Here is a 13,272-nt window from a genome sequence, read left to right as displayed (position 1 = left end):
AGGTTTTGGTCCCAGTGAATTTTCCCCTCAAAAACCAAACAGGATAATAATGAACCATTTTCTTGCATTTTCTATCAAGACCGCTCTTTGTGAGTTCTAAATGTTCTGTCCATATTCAAAGAAGCTGGTTTCTTCATGAGTGGTTGGAATAAGACTTCTCTTGGAAGCTACTGAATATGGATTAGTTGATTGTTTCGCAGCAAATAAAAAGCAGGCTCTGGGGTGACTACTTCAGCACTTAATTGGGTTAGCAAAGAACTGCAAATGAGAGGTTTTCCTTAGGAGGGAAAGGATGTTTATGGCCCCCCACCCCCCTAGGTGGTGGATTTTAACCTAAACCCTAGTCTTCAAATGCAGCCTTTAATTTAGAAACCATTACAAGAATCTATTAGAGCAGAAAATGTCAGGTTGAAAAATTAACACATCACAGGAGTTAATTAGAACCCAGCCTCTCATTAGATGCAAATAGAGAGCCCTCCAACTGCCGGGCGGCCTGCTGAAGTCACATTTGTTGCAGCTCCAAACGGGCTGTCTCCTTCCTACTCAGACAGTGGACAGAGGAAGCTGCCCAGGCCCTAAGGCCAGAGACACTAGGGGCCCACGGCCTGCCCTTTAGGTTAATGGAAGGTTCCATTTCTCTGTCCCCATCTTCTGCTCCTCTTCTAAATGCTCTGCCTATCACAGGGCGGACAGCCCTCTGCCTGGAACTCCCTCAGGGAAGTGTTTTCTGCAACAAAGACAAACATGCCAGGCCTGTCACCGGCAGCAGACTGGCGACTGTGTAAACCGCTCTGTGAGAGGGGAGGCTGAGGGGCTCCAGGCCATTCAGACTTAGCTCTAAGTCTTGGTCTTTGTTTTCTTTCCACATTCAGACTGAAATGTGATTCCCCTGGCTTTCTTTTTTGGAAAATACCTGCGATGAGTTCCATGCTGGGGAAAGAAAAGCTGTTGACAGGAAAATCTTCTGCCGGGGAAGGGGCTTCTTTCAGAGTTCTCAAGGAGACAGTGCTTCGAGCAAGCTGGGGCAAGGATGCCAGGGCTAGGAAGAAGTCCAGATCGCAAAAGGGTCATCTCTAACTGGGGATAAGGCAAAGCGTCAAGCGGTTTCCTCTGTGAGAGCAGTACTATGCCCATAAGCTTTCAGGCCACACAAGCATGCTCCTGAGTCCCCCGTCACTTACTGTGTGATCTTGAACAAATTGCTTAACCTCTCAAAACACCAGTTTTCTCAAGCTGCTGGGTGAAATCAATGAGATAATGCACGGAAAGCATGTAACACAGTATCCAGCACGTAGTAAGGGTTCTGTACAAGTTCTTGGTGTTGGTCTGATAATAGTATCACTTCCCCCAACACTGACGGTGCTCCCTCTGCGTACCAGGCCCTGTGCTGCTCCTTGACCTCACAGAGTCCATCGTTCAATAAACCATGCACACACACCGCAGCATGCAGCCAGCCTCCTCCCCTTCCTGAAAATGCCTCAGGAGAAGCGCCCATTGCACGTTAACGCTGTTTTGTTGAGTAGCTCAGAATCCTGCAGGCCATCTGCCTCTGAGCAGCCCTGGAACCTCAGCTACCTCCACCCTCAGTTTACCCACAATTCTCTCTGTGTGTACTTACCACATCGAGTTACAGTTGTCTGTTCCTTCTTTGTCTCTTCCTGTGAGTTCCTAGAGGGTGGGGCTCATCTATCCATTGGATTCATTCATCTCATCATTTATTCATCTCTGTGGGCCTATGGTCTCCTGCATTACTCAGCACAGTCAAACGGAAGAGTCAGCCCTACTGCTGAGTATGTAGACTTGCAGCTCGAACATTTCTGGGGAAATAACCCTGCCTCCCATCCTTGAAGGGCCTCCTTGGGCCCTGGTTTGGTTGGTCTTCCATTTTCTAAATATTACTTTGGTTCTAGCCTCAGTTTCTTCATCTCTTTAAGAGGCTAATAGAATCTCCTTCCCTGGGAGGTTGTGATAATGGCTGGAGACAAAGCAGCTTTTATGTACCCAACACAGTTCTAGGTACAGAGCCAAAAACCAAAAAAAGTTGATTCCACTCTTGCCCTCAGCCAAGTCTAGTTGCCAGTATATGAAAACTAAAACTACAAGGCAAAATAGGAGTACCACAGGAGAGGAACAGATATCCTTTCAACTTGTATCCAGCCTCTGCCATCTGCCAGACTTGGCTGAAACAGAGGATACAGACATGCATACAAACCTGGTCCCTGTCACCAAGCCCCAGGAAAACCTTGGCAAGTGTTGGCCAAAAAGATCTCAGGAAGAGAGTAGAAAGCTCTTTACCCAGATTTTCAGACCTGGGCTGCAGGAGCTGTCTTTGGGACCTGGCTGGAAAGCAGGAGGTCACCTCAGAACGACGAAAACCAAGTTATTTGGCACTTACTTTGTATGTGCCAGACACTGTGCTAAATGGTTTACCAGCATTCTCTCATTTAACTATTAGAACAACTGTGTGGGGTAAACATGAAAATCCTTATTTTACAGATAGCCCATCTGAAACTCAGAGAGGCACAGTAGATTTACCACAGTCAAGCAATAAGTAAATGGCTTAGAAATCCACCTGCTGAGGGTTTCACTGGTCCCGCTGAAAAGGGAAAGGGTGAAGTAGCACAAACCTCCATCCAAGGGGTAGGCAGTGGGGTGGGGGAGGGCTGGGAATGAAGGGAGGGGAAATTGGATCAAAACAGCGGTTTTGATCCCCAGACTCCAGGGCCCTTCGAAGCAGCAGAGTAAGTTAGAGATGCAGGTTGCAGGGGAGGGATGCCCGGGAGACTGGGGGAGGGTACCCCCGGTGGCTGTGCGCCTTCTTCGCCTCCAGTGCACAGGTCAAGCCTCTCCCCTCCCGCCCTCTCACCCTCCCAACCTTATTTAGAAACCGTGTCCCCGAGACAGGAAGGGCGGCGGGCCGAGAAGCACGGAGCGTCCCGGTCTCATTTCCTTTCGAATCCCCCTGTGGAATTTCATTTCATACGGTGAGGAAATCGGAGCGCGAGACCGTCGGCTGGTCGGCTGCTCCGGGCGCCTCCCCCACTCGCGGCTGGAGACAGGCAGCTCCCGGGTGCAGGTCTGGCCGAGTCTGGGGGCGGGGAGACGGGGCCCGGCTCCAACCCAAGCAAGTTAGCAGTGAAAATAGCTGTGAGCTTGCGTTGTACCAGGCAAGGGGCTAAGCGTTTTACGCATTACCTCTAATCCTCCCAAGTCTCTTTACGGATGAGGAAACTGACGCCGAGAGGTTGAGCAATTTGCTCAAGGTCACACAGCCAGGATTTAAAGCCACAATCATTGTAAATCTAAATCCCGTGTTCTTTGTGTACGTTTCTCTGCCTGATAGGTAGGTAGCCACGGGCCGAGGTGACAGCCGGAAGAGGGGAAGGAAAGGGAGCCGACTGATCTGGGAGCATTTCTCACCTGGGAGAGGAGGGGGCAGGCTGGACCGGCGGGAGCAACTCGGCTCCATCCCCGCCTGGCCCCCGAGCGCCGCGAACCGGGTGGGAGGAAAGTGAGAGCCGGGCAGCCGGGCGGGGCGCTCCGGGAGGGAGGGAGGGAGGGAGAGATGGGGGAGGGGGGCTGGCGGGCGGGCGGGCGGGGGCCTGACCCTTCCAGCGGCAGAGGGGCCCCTCCCCTCGCTGCCCACGGCGCCCGGCCATTGGAGAGACGCGCTGTCTGTCCCGCCCCGCCACCGCCCAGCGAACCTCCAGCGCCGCGGAGGGCTTGGGCGGTGAGAGCGGCGCGGCGCTGGGTGCTGGCGGGATACGCGGAGACGCGGAGCGGACGCTGCCGGCGCCGGGTTGGGGTCTCACCGCCTGCAGCCATGACCCTCGCAGTCTGTCCTTCGGCCCCGGCCACGGGCGTCTAATATCTCACACATTCGCGCGCGGCTGCCAGAGACTCGGCCGCTGCCCCTTCTTCGCCCTTGGCGCTTTATCACACTCCCTTCCTGGGAGTCGGGAGCAGCGCGGGTAGCCGGCGCCCCCGTGCAAACTGGGGGTGTCTGCTGGACCACCCCCCGCCGCCGCAGACGGCGCCCCCGGCTCTGGCCATGGCCTGGCGGGGCGCAGTGCCGAGCCTCCTAGGGGCGCCCGGGGGCGTCGATCTCAGTCTACGGGTGCTGCTGCTGTTGCTGCTGCTCCTGGAGCCAGCGCGGGGCTTCGGGGACGAGGAGGAGCGGCGCTGCGACCCCATCCGCATCTCCATGTGCCAGAACCTGGGCTACAACGTGACCAAGATGCCCAACCTGGTGGGGCACGAGCTGCAGACAGACGCCGAGCTGCAGCTGACAACTTTCACGCCGCTCATCCAGTACGGCTGCTCCAGCCAGCTGCAGGTGGGCGCCCCCACCCCCACCCCTGGCGGGAGGGGACCCCTTGGGCAGGGACGCCCCAAACTAACTCCGTGGAGCCCTTACCGAGCCAAGCTCCTTGCCCCCTTCCAAGGCTGAAGGGTAAAACTGTCCTGGAGAAGTGATTTCCAACCCCACCCCCACTTTTCTGTCCCTTCTCAGGGACTGGAAGCCAAAACGTTGTGTAAGTCATCTGGCCTGCGAAAGAACCCACTCTTACACCCCGCCCTTCCGTTTTTCTCCCCTGCTCACCCGTGTCTGGCCAAGCCCCTAACCCCAGTGGAGCTGAGGGTTATCTTTGCCAAGGATTCTGGCCGCCGCTGCTCGCTGCTCGGTGGGCGAGTCCCCAGCAGGGCAGCCAGCTGCAACTAGACTTGGAAGGAGAGATAAGGAGCCGGGAACTTCTCCTCCCTCTCCGACCTCCTTTCTCCCCCATATTTTGGGATGGGTTATTAAATGAAACCCCACTGCCGCGTTATCTGCGGGGTGGCCCCTCCTCGCGTCGTCCCGCATGACTTTAGAGGTCATGCAGGAAGGAATGGTTGGGTGGCTTGAGATTGTTCTGATCCTCGGGGTTGAGGGCAGATTTAGGATTTGGCGGGGAGAAATCACAGCTTGGGGAAAAGGTGATAGTGTGTGATCAAGCCCCAGGAAGGCAATTTGTATATTGGAAGATTTTTTTCAGTCATTAAAATTTTAAAGCTTCTGTAATGATAGAGGCAATGTTCAACCTACAATAGGTGAAGAAATAATTTGCATATACAGGGTGATTATAATCTTACAAAACCAACAACTAATTCATTTTTTTTAAAAAAGGAACTGAAAGAGATTTTTAAAAAAGAGTTAGCACTGGTTGTGTTTTGGTTGGTGAGGCTATGAGTGAGTTTTAGAAATTTAGGCAAGAGAGAACTTAGGGAAAAAATAGAGGGTAGTTGTCCAGGCTGAAAGCTTCAGAAATCTGTGGTTCTGGTTATAACTTCTGAGAGGTAAGAAACAGGCAGGCAGCTTCCTTATAGGTGCGTGTTTTTACATAGGTCATTTTAAAAGTTGGACTGTGGTTTCAGAAAGATGGTTGGGATTAGACCTGTAGCTGCTGAAATGTCCCTTCGGGGTTTTCCGAACTTTAGAACTAGGTTATAAAAGCTTAAGAAATGATCCTCTAGCTCTCAGTTTGGAAACAGCACATATCCTGACATCAGTGGCAATTTTGTTGGAGAAACAGCTTTTGCAGGGATATATATTTTTAATTACATGTATCCTGGGGAAGCAGCCAAGCTGTTTTGAAGGACAGGACTGGATCCCTTTACATGCTGGAAAATAGTTACTTGTAACTCTAGACTTCATAGACAACATCTGTAAGGAGCCAAGCCGACTGTTTATCAATGCTGGAGGAATTGAGGACAGCAACTGGACTCTCCCCTGCTGGTACTGCAGTTGCAGGGACTTCACATTTATATTTTCTATTGTGCTTCATTATTATTCATTGAGGAGACCTGGCCAAACAAAGCCCTGGTGACCAGAGACCTCAACCTGCATCCCATCCTTGGGTCTACTAGTGTCTCAATTAGGACATTTTCTGTTTCAGTATGGGACTGATTAAAAAAATAATTTCAGGGGATAAAGTAGAGAAAGAGAATATTAATAGGATAAAAGCTGGATCTACATGTTTGGTTTGTTTGTTTTTTTACATTTATTTTTATTGTGATAAAGAAATGAGGACAAAAATAAATCACCCCATCACCAGAATGACTCAGTCATTCGATTATGCTGTTCAGCTCTTTGAAAGAGGGAGATGCAAAGTCAAGTTTTAAGGTTTATTTTCTTAAGCATTATGCAAAAAGGGATTATGTAATTCTTCAGGTCCTTTTTATATATTTATTTATTTATTTATGTTCTCCTGGAAAGGATTGCTGGAACCCAAAGGAGCAAAGACTGCAAGCGATGGATTTTTAGGCACCCTAGTCTGAGGTCGGAGTAAACAGTCAGAGTCCCTATAGCTGGTTTAAAAGTCGATATGTACTTTGCCTGGAAGCATTCAACTCCACTTCGTGCAAGCATTTGGTCAGACTTCCAAGTCATTGTTTTCTTTGTTCATTTCATTACTTTTCCAGTTCTTCCTTTGTTCGGTTTATGTGCCAATGTGCACAGAGAAGATCAACATCCCTATCGGCCCATGCGGCGGCATGTGTCTTTCAGTCAAGAGGCGCTGTGAACCCGTCCTGAAGGAATTTGGGTTTGCCTGGCCAGAGAGCCTGAACTGCAGCAAATTCCCGCCCCAGAATGACCACAACCACATGTGCATGGAAGGGCCAGGTGATGAGGAGGTGCCGCTACCTCACAAAACCCCCATCCAGCCTGGGGAAGAGTGCCATTCCGTAGGCACCAACTCGGATCAGTACATCTGGGTGAAGAGGAGCCTGAACTGTGTTCTCAAGTGTGGCTATGATGCTGGCTTATACAGCCGCTCAGCCAAGGAGTTCACGGACATCTGGATGGCCGTGTGGGCCAGCCTGTGCTTCATCTCCACTGCCTTCACGGTGCTCACCTTCCTGATCGATTCCTCCAGGTTTTCCTACCCTGAGCGCCCCATCATATTTCTCAGTATGTGCTATAATATTTATAGCATTGCTTATATTGTCAGGCTGACCGTAGGCCGGGAAAGGATATCCTGCGATTTTGAAGAGGCAGCAGAACCTGTTCTCATCCAAGAAGGACTTAAGAACACAGGATGTGCAATCATTTTCTTGCTGATGTACTTTTTTGGAATGGCAAGTTCCATCTGGTGGGTTATTCTGACACTCACTTGGTTTTTGGCAGCAGGACTTAAATGGGGTCATGAGGCCATTGAGATGCACAGCTCTTATTTCCACATCGCCGCCTGGGCCATCCCTGCAGTGAAAACCATTGTCATCTTGATTATGAGACTGGTGGATGCGGATGAGCTGACCGGCCTCTGCTATGTCGGGAACCAAAACCTCGATGCCCTCACGGGCTTTGTGGTGGCTCCCCTCTTCACTTACTTGGTGATCGGAACTCTGTTCATCGCCGCCGGTTTAGTGGCCTTGTTCAAAATTCGGTCCAATCTGCAAAAGGATGGGACAAAGACAGACAAGTTGGAAAGGCTGATGGTCAAGATTGGGGTCTTCTCAGTCCTGTACACAGTGCCTGCCACCTGTGTGATTGCCTGTTATTTCTATGAAATCTCCAACTGGGCACTCTTCCGGTATTCTGCAGACGACTCCAATATGGCAGTGGAAATGTTGAAAATTTTTATGTCTTTGCTGGTGGGCATCACTTCAGGCATGTGGATTTGGTCTGCCAAAACTCTGCACACCTGGCAAAAGTGTTCTAACAGATTGGTGAATTCTGGGAAGGTAAAGAGAGAAAAGCGAGGGAACGGTTGGGCGAAGCCTGGGAAAGGCAATGAAACTGTGGTATAATGCTACCCGGGCTCCACGCTTTCCAAATTTTGAAGGGGGGGGAGGGGAATGCTAGCATTTTGGCTCAAGTGCGACTAAAAGTTTCCTGCAGTGAATCTCAGTTTGAGCAAACTGGCAACACTTAAGTGACCCCTGTAAGCCACCGCCACCTGTCCCCCCCTCCCCAGCATCATAAAAGGAATGATTTTGCTGCAGACTTTGGAATGATCCAAAATGGAAAAGCCAGTTAGAGGCTTTCAAAGCTGTGAAGAATCAAAACATTGATCACTTTAGCAGGTCGCAACTTGGAGCGTGGAGGTCCTGCCTAAATTCCAGGAGGGTCCAGGGCGATGCTGCTTTTCCCTGCAGAGTAAGATCTGAGCTGTGAGTAGGTGACTCGCAGGGAGAAAGATTAACTTTTTTAACCCTTAAAATCTTAAATACTAACCGGGTCTTTCAGATAGCAAAGCAATCTATAAACACTGGAGATACTGGGTTCAGACAAGTGTTACAAGAGTTTTATAGTTGGGCTGATCTAACATAAACATTTTCTGTGGTGCGCTGTCTGCTGTTTAGAACTTTGTGGATTGCTCTCCCAAGAGGTGGTGTCAGAATCTTTCAGTGCCTTTGTCATAAAACAGAATTGTTTGAAAAAACGAAAGTACTGTACAAACACACATAAGGTATCCAGTGGATTTTTCTTCTCTCTTCCTCTTAAATTTCAGTATCCCTCTTCTAGGCTGCTGCTGTTTTCTTCATTTTACATTAATGACTCAAAATAGGTATTTTTATAGGATTTTTTTTTTTTTTTGCACTGCAGCATGCCTAATGAGGGGGAAAGTAAGGGTGATTCACTTTCTGACAATCATTTAATTCAGAGGAAAATGAGATTTATCAAGTCGACTTACCTTACCAACCCCGGAGACCTATTGCATTGAGCAATGGGGACTTAATATATTTTACTTTGTGTGATTGCATCTATGCAGGCGCCAGTCTGGAAGAGCTAAAATGTTAAGTTTCTTGGCAACTTTGCATTCACACAGATTAGCTGTGTAATTTGTGTGTGTCAATTACAATTAAAAGCACATTCTTGGACCATGACATAATAGTATACTCAACTGACTTTAAAACTATGGTCAGCTTGCATTCTCAGAATGATAGTGCCTTTCTTTCCTCTAGCGTAAGAATGTTATCAGTCTAGCCTACTACCACAATGAAGACTTTTCTGTTTTGTAGAGAGAACTAAGGACAGCTAATCCAACTACTTGGTGCATAATTGTTTCCTAGTAATTGGCAAAGGCTCCTTATAAGATTTCATTGGAGGCAGTGTGGCCTGGAGTATTTATATGGTGCTTAATGAATCTCCAGAATGCCAGCCAGGAGCTTGATTGGTTAGTAGGGAATAAAGTGTAGACCATATGAAATGAACTGCAAACTCTTAACAACACAGGTCTTAATTGCCTTTTGCAGGGGTATCCAGAGCTTTTAAAATTTATGCTTTATGTTCCTCACAATGGGGTACCCCCCTAGCAGCCTCTCAAAAAGTTGCAATTCTTTTAAAATTGTAGCTGGACTCTCTTTTAACCTGCTTTAGGCCTTCTGACCGCCAGATCTCTGGGACGAGTTGTTGACAGTGTCACAGGTTGCTCTCCTTGTAGCTCATGCCTGTCTTTGCTTCAGCAGCTACTTTGCAATGACTCATTTATTTATTCATACCCCACCCCTCCCCCCTTTTAAAAACAGGTAGGAAACTCTTTTATCACATTTCTTTGTGGAAAAACATTTCCAGGGACTCAAATTCCCGAATAGGTGGTCAGATTCTGGAAATACACGTGTCCTTTCTGTGTTTTTGAGCTTTATGTCCGTGGTTTGACATTTTCCTTTCTTCTTTGTTTTTGGGGGCTCTTGAGCCGTCTGAGGTGAAGATGCATATAAGGTCTGTTGTGTCTTTTGGGAGGGAAAGTCCTGGGGCTTTGAGGACAAATGCTAACTGGGCACGGGTGGCCCCTGTTGTGTGTGTGCTGAGCCCGAGTACCTTGGCTGGACTCTGGGTCAGGGTTCTAGGAGCATGAGAAATGATCCCCAGAAGGACCAGTTGAACTCCATCTGAGACCACATCGCCTACAAAATACAAAATGTGAACTCCCTGTGCTGCTTGCAGACAGTTCCCAGAGTTGGCCGGGGCCCTGGAGCACGGACCCAGGGGCAGAGCCTGCCCTTACTCACGCTCCACTCCAGCGTCTAGGGAGTTGTGCTGAGACTCCGGCCCAGGAAAGGAAAGAAGGACGGTGCAGTGGGGCACTGGTCTCACTGTGAGACCATAGGACTTTGTCAGGCAATTGTGTTTCTAATGTTTCAGTGATTTTTGTGACCCAAGCGGCACCTAGCAGGGGCCAGGCACAGAGTAGGTGATCAATATTTGTGAATAACGAAATAATAGAGTACGTGGGTGAACCTCTACACCCGAGTTCTGGAGCTAGTGCCCCGACAACTTTCTGGGTTTTAACATGTCCCTTCTACAAATCGCTCGTCTTCTCAGGGGAGAGTATATTTGATCAGAAGTGGCCGTAGGTGCAGATTGGATTAGTAGCCCGAGCAATGTCACAGGGCTGGGGGCCTTTCCTTTCAGGGTCCAGACAATGGAGAGTGTTTACTGTTTCAGGAAAAGAGCTTTGTGTCTGAGGTCAGTTACCAGTTACCTTGATGCGACTCCAACACCTCTTAAGCTGGTATTTGTTTAGAAAAAAAAAAAAAAAGTCAATTATTAGCACATTTATTGAGTGCCCACTCTGTATAAAGCCCTGTGTTGGGTACCTTGGGGGACGTCGAGGAGTACAAGCTCTGTCCTTCTCACTGACCTGGACTGAGATTGCTCCTGGGTCTGCTGAATTTTGCTGTCGGTTTTGGGGAAGGAGGACGGGCCTCTGAATGGTCATCTGTTTCACTGTCTCCCGTCCCATAAATGCTTCCTGGGTCTTTCTACCTGTACTGTTTCTCTCATCCCTCCCCACGATTCCCTGCTAGTCAGTTACAGGGGTTTTGACAAAATGCCTCAGCCCTTTTTCATGACCACCTTTGTGGAGATCCCCGAGGAAGACTGTGAACACTGGCAGGAAGGATGTGAGCTCCCACACTTCATGTGGCTGTGGGGGCCACCATGCGGGGCTTGGGGTATTCCATGTGATGTGCACAGGGGAATTTGAGGACATCTTGCTAGAGAAAAGGTTAGGGCTTTTTGTTTTTGTTTTGTTTTTTAATTCTAGGATAAGTAGGGATGATTGTAGCTTCCCACAAAGTGCCTTGGCCTCCGGAGATTTTATTCAACGGGGCCCAAGGGTACCTCTCTCCTCCCCTCTGCTCTGTCAAACCCCTCTTTCTCTTCCTAAAGGCCACCTTTCAGGCAAGAGGAACACGGGGTCGGGTGGAACTGGCCAGAACCATCTGGTTGAGCTACTTGGTTGATTCATATCCTTTTTCCTCCCGTTTCCTGATCTCTGAGACGGCTTCTGATCTGGCAGTCCTGAAACCAGAGAAGGGGGTGACACTGTTTACTTCCCTGAGATGCTCTCTGACTTTCCCCTCCCCGTCACTCCCTCACCTGCACCCTCAAGCCCAGAATCGGGGACACCTCTGTGTTGAGGTTCTGAATTGTACTCTTTACCAGCACCCTGAGCTCTATCTTCTCTGGTCCCCCCCTCCCCAGCCTCCTGGTCACTGAATTCAAGGCTTACTGTGTTAGCAACCAAGCTGGGACCCGAGGACACGGAGGAGCTTGACAGCCTCCGCTGTGGCGCACAGACGCAGTTTACAGGGATGTCCCCAGGCTGGTGTAGTCTCTGGCTTCTGGGGAAGTGGCCCCAGCAGCAGTCAGCGGGGAGAGCCACGGGGCGCAGACTCTGGAAGGAGCCCCCAGGATCAAGCTACGTCCTGAATTTCATTCTGTGATGGGAGAGATTGGAGGGAGTTGCCTTTCTAGCCAATTATGTCGAGTCCCTGGACTCTAACGGTTCCTGGTGTTCTTTTATTTACTTGGGTTCAGAGTCCTCCTCTGGGTTTGTATAATGTCTGGCAAAGGACCCAGGTTATCATTTTCCCTGTGGGCCTAGGTCATAGATCTTGGAATCTCCTAGAAGAGCATTTTGCTCCTTCCGAGGATCAGTTACCCGAGCCTTAAATAATGGATTTTGTTTTCCTGTGGTCTGCTCAGAGCGCTGTGCCGCTGCGGCTTGCCACGCGCATGTGCGGTCATGCCACACTGGCTCTCACCAAGAGGGAAGTGAGCCCTGACCCTCCCCAGCAGGCCTCTTCCCCTCGGGCAGCCCATTGGCCCTGTAGCAGCCTGTTCCTGTTTCTGATTTACCTTATTTCCCCTCTTTGCACCAGCGAATTCCCCATATTTGCCCAGGCAATTCAGAGAGGGTCCCTTTGGGGTCCTCAGTGAGCCATGTCCTCCAGTCTTTGGTGGCTCCCTGAGCTCCTGCAATATTCAGTATATGACCACTGTCATCTCAGAGGGGCTTCTGAGAAGAGGGGAGGGAGCAGCGCTGCTCCCTGAAGACTGGTCCATCTTCCCCCCAGAATGTGCTCCTCTCCACGTCCCGCTCATGGGCTTGGGCCCCAGCTTGGTTGTGCACTTTGGGAGGGGGAGGCTGCTCTCCCGGTGGGGCATCTAGGTGGTTCTGAATTTTTTCCTACCTCACAGGGATGTTGTGAGACTTTTGAAGGTCTGAGAATGAAAGGCCCCTTGAGCTCTTTGCAGGAAAGGTGGAATCAATATCAAGCATGATTCATGACAAGACGAACTGGGACTAGCAAGGCTGTGCAGAAGGCAGGCTGGTGCCCTGTGGCCTGTCCCTGGATCCCCATGCCGCCCTGCAGCTCCAGCCACCTTGAGGCCAACCCAGGGGGCCTTCAGATATTCAACATAGAGGTACCAGGCAAAGCCCTGCTACCCGTCCCCTAACGAATTACTGAACATCAAGGAAAAGGACCCTGCTTTTAAGGGTGTACAAACGTGTGTCTGCATTGATGTCTGTACTGTAAATTTCTAATTTATCACTGTACAAAAAAAATAAATAAATAAACTTTGCTATTTAATTTTTGTATTAAAGGAAAATAAAGTTTTGTTTATTAACTGGTCTGAGATATGGCATATTCCTGGAGGTGTGCTCCCAGGAAGCACACATTCCCAGCAGTGAGAAACAGAGAATTTGGTCTGCAGGGCAGATTGAGAGCCTCTTTCTGAGAGCCTCTTTGTTTCTTTTCTGCTGGTGCTATTTTTCCCCTCTGGGATTTCTCTTGGGTCAGCAACCCCCGAGGTCCAAGGTCAACAGAATTTATCACTACTGTGGTCATCAGTATCACTCACATGGTCACATGATGCTTTGGAGGTACCCATAGTTCCCAAGCTGTCATCCATGACACCTCTTTTTGGCATTTCCACTATTTGTGGCCATTTTTAATATACTTTCCAAGCCCCTTTGACTTAATCTGGTGGCTTGA

The 13,272-nt window shown here is 49.5% G+C and overlaps 1 protein-coding gene and 1 long non-coding RNA gene across 3 annotated transcripts in view; one reads left to right on the top strand and one right to left on the bottom strand.

Moving 5' to 3' along the window:
- LOC123803821 (uncharacterized) overlaps positions 1-3,573 on the bottom strand; it is a 35,162-nt gene extending 31,589 nt beyond the window's left edge. The window contains exons 1-2 of one of the 2 annotated variants that reach the window (XR_015726954.1): positions 3,421-3,573; positions 914-1,039 (exon numbers count right to left, since the gene is read on the bottom strand). This is a non-coding gene — a long non-coding RNA (uncharacterized LOC123803821). Of the gene's footprint in view, positions 1-913; positions 3,297-3,420 lie in introns of those variants that run through there. The other variant, XR_006782981.2, reaches the window with a different exon arrangement.
- A 58-nt stretch (positions 3,574-3,631) lies between these two features.
- FZD4 (frizzled class receptor 4) lies at positions 3,632-12,913 on the top strand. The gene is made up of 2 exons (XM_045815584.2): positions 3,632-4,336; positions 6,463-12,913. The coding sequence occupies exons 1-2, from the start codon at positions 4,052-4,054 to the stop codon at positions 7,789-7,791; spliced, it is 1,614 nt and encodes a 537-aa protein (XP_045671540.1). The 5' UTR covers positions 3,632-4,051; the 3' UTR covers positions 7,792-12,913.
- Positions 12,914-13,272: the final 359 nt, after the last annotated feature.

The sequence above is a fragment of the Ursus americanus genome, chromosome 16, assembly GCF_024610735.1.
Source record: "Ursus americanus isolate L20-20 chromosome 16, mUrsAme1.1.p, whole genome shotgun sequence".
Classification (NCBI taxonomy): domain Eukaryota; kingdom Metazoa; phylum Chordata; class Mammalia; order Carnivora; family Ursidae; genus Ursus; species Ursus americanus.
Note: the sequence above shows the minus strand (reverse complement) of the source record. Positions and strands in the feature narration are given on the sequence as shown.